This window comes from Homalodisca vitripennis, chromosome X (genome assembly GCF_021130785.1).
Source record: "Homalodisca vitripennis isolate AUS2020 chromosome X, UT_GWSS_2.1, whole genome shotgun sequence".
Classification (NCBI taxonomy): domain Eukaryota; kingdom Metazoa; phylum Arthropoda; class Insecta; order Hemiptera; family Cicadellidae; genus Homalodisca; species Homalodisca vitripennis.
In genome coordinates, this window is record NC_060215.1 from 154328727 (window position 1) to 154330757 (window position 2031).

The 2031-nt window shown below is 39.3% G+C and overlaps 1 protein-coding gene across 1 annotated transcript; it reads right to left on the bottom strand.

Annotated features, from left to right (window-relative positions):
• Window positions 1–771: 771 nt before the first annotated feature.
• Window positions 772–1530, bottom strand: LOC124369680. Its single transcript, XM_046827733.1, has one exon. The coding sequence runs from the start codon at window positions 1528–1530 to the stop codon at window positions 772–774; it is 759 nt and encodes a 252-aa protein (XP_046683689.1).
• Between the last annotated feature and the right edge of the window lie 501 nt (window positions 1531–2031).

Sequence of the window (2031 nt, forward strand, 5' to 3'; positions counted from 1 at the left end):
ATTATTATTATACATCAAAATCAATAAGATTGAAATTTTATCAGAAATACAGCATGGCTATACAACAAGGCACAGGACTAACTACGGATTCATTACCCCTAAATTAAATCATGGTTCAGAACTTATTAACTCTTTTTATCTTGCTCAAATCATCTTTAGAAACTTGCCAGAGGAATTAAAAATGGAGAGTGAAAGTGTGGCTGTCTGCAAACGGAGGGTGAGTCGATGGTTGTACCGCATTTGCTGGGAGGCCACTTAGAGGCTGTTGCGTTCTCCTTATTTTTAATACAATTTTAGTTTCTTTTAGTATAATTAGTAGTAACATGTCAGCATCGCATATTCTGATGGATTATCCAAACTTGGTAATCTAATTATTCTAAATAGTACAAAGTTATTATATACTTTAGAATATATTTATATTAGTTACCTTTTTTTATTATAAACCTACAATGTATATTTAATTAAGTACCATAAGTAAGAAGTTTTTTATTTTGTATTTTGTATTTTTAGATTCATGTGTGCAAATTTTCCGTTCAACTCTCCCCGCTCACAGACCTACTGTCTTTACGGGGATTATTCCTGTATTTGTATTTGTATTTCTAAAGTGTGCATTTGTTTAAGGAATAAATGTTTATTTGATTTGATTTGAACTCTACTTATCCCCTTTAGACTAGTACACTCTAAGCACATAGCAAAATAAATAAATCAGATAAAACTTAAAATCTTATCTACTTTGGCACTTAAAAAACCTTACCCAATAGCCTACTCACCTTAAGTAAGACTTTCAAGTGCCTCATAAGATTCGACTCTCTTGAAAGGAGCGCCTTGACTCTTTCGTACAAAGAACTTCCCATCCCTTGCCCATGCATAGACGCACACCACTTCTCTACACTTTGCTTTCAACTTAGAAAGAAATACCTTATTGTCCGGTGCCAGGTGCTCGTTCACGAAGACTCTGTCCCCAGGAAACACCGCACTCACATCCCGCGCCGTCAGTCCTCCATTTCTCTGCCTGTACTTCTCAATGATGCTGTCCCGTGTTGATCTTCTTACGAATTTTACGATTAGTGCTGGAGTACGATTCTTCTGAAAAGCAGGAACCCTGTGTGAAGTTGAGATGTCACTCTCGCTGACCTCCACACCCAGAGCTTGCGCGAGATCCTTCACTAGGCTGTTGGTGTCCTCGTTCGGTGTCACAGGCAGTCCGCTTATCTCTAAGTTGTCCTTCCTGGAGTACTGGTCTATAGATCTTACTTTGTCCTTCAGAGCGGTGACTTCGCAGGCAAGATTAGCGTTCCTAGAACGAAGCTCCTCATTCTCCTTTCTTAAAGTGACGAACTCGGCGGACATCTCTCTCATGAGCTTGTTTGCTTCATCCAGCTTGTTCGATGCAAACTTAACTGAGGCAGCTACCTCATCCATATCTTTCCTGAAGGTTTTCACCGTGTCAAAAAGTGAACTCATTTCCAGTTTAAAAGTTTTGAGCTCCTCTAAAACATCGAACTTCAGCTCCTGTAATACTTTGAGCATGAAACTCCTTTTTTAAAGGGGTGCTAGGGCCTGCGCCGACAGTACTGGGGTTAGATGAGGTGTTATGACAATCCATACACTTCCACTCACGATTAGAACGGGTCTTCTTAAAAGAAGGGTCGTTTTCTATACAACGAGCATTGCAAACTTTGTCGCAACCACCGGCACATTTCACGGTAGCCTCCACTTGCTCAACAGCACACACCTGCCCACAGATACCGCAGTTAACTGATATTTTTATTTTAATATGATTAAACAAAATAAATCATAAATACAATTCAGCACCCACTAATACAGCACTCCGCTAGCGATCGAAAACACAAAACTCAACTAGGAAAGACTTGCTGCGGCTGAGCGACTCACTAAGCGTCTTATCTGTAAGGCCTTTGGAGCAAGACTGGGAAACTAATTTACGACTGCGGAAGAAATAAATGTTTTATATTCAATTCAATTCTTTTTATTGCATAAGGTACACAGAAGTACATCGCAATCGTCAATATA

Excerpts from the sequence above, each read along its gene's own strand:
- LOC124369680 (XM_046827733.1), bottom strand. The coding sequence starts at position 1,530 with ATGCTCAAAGTATTACAGGAGCTGAAGTTCGATGTTTTAGAGGAGCTC.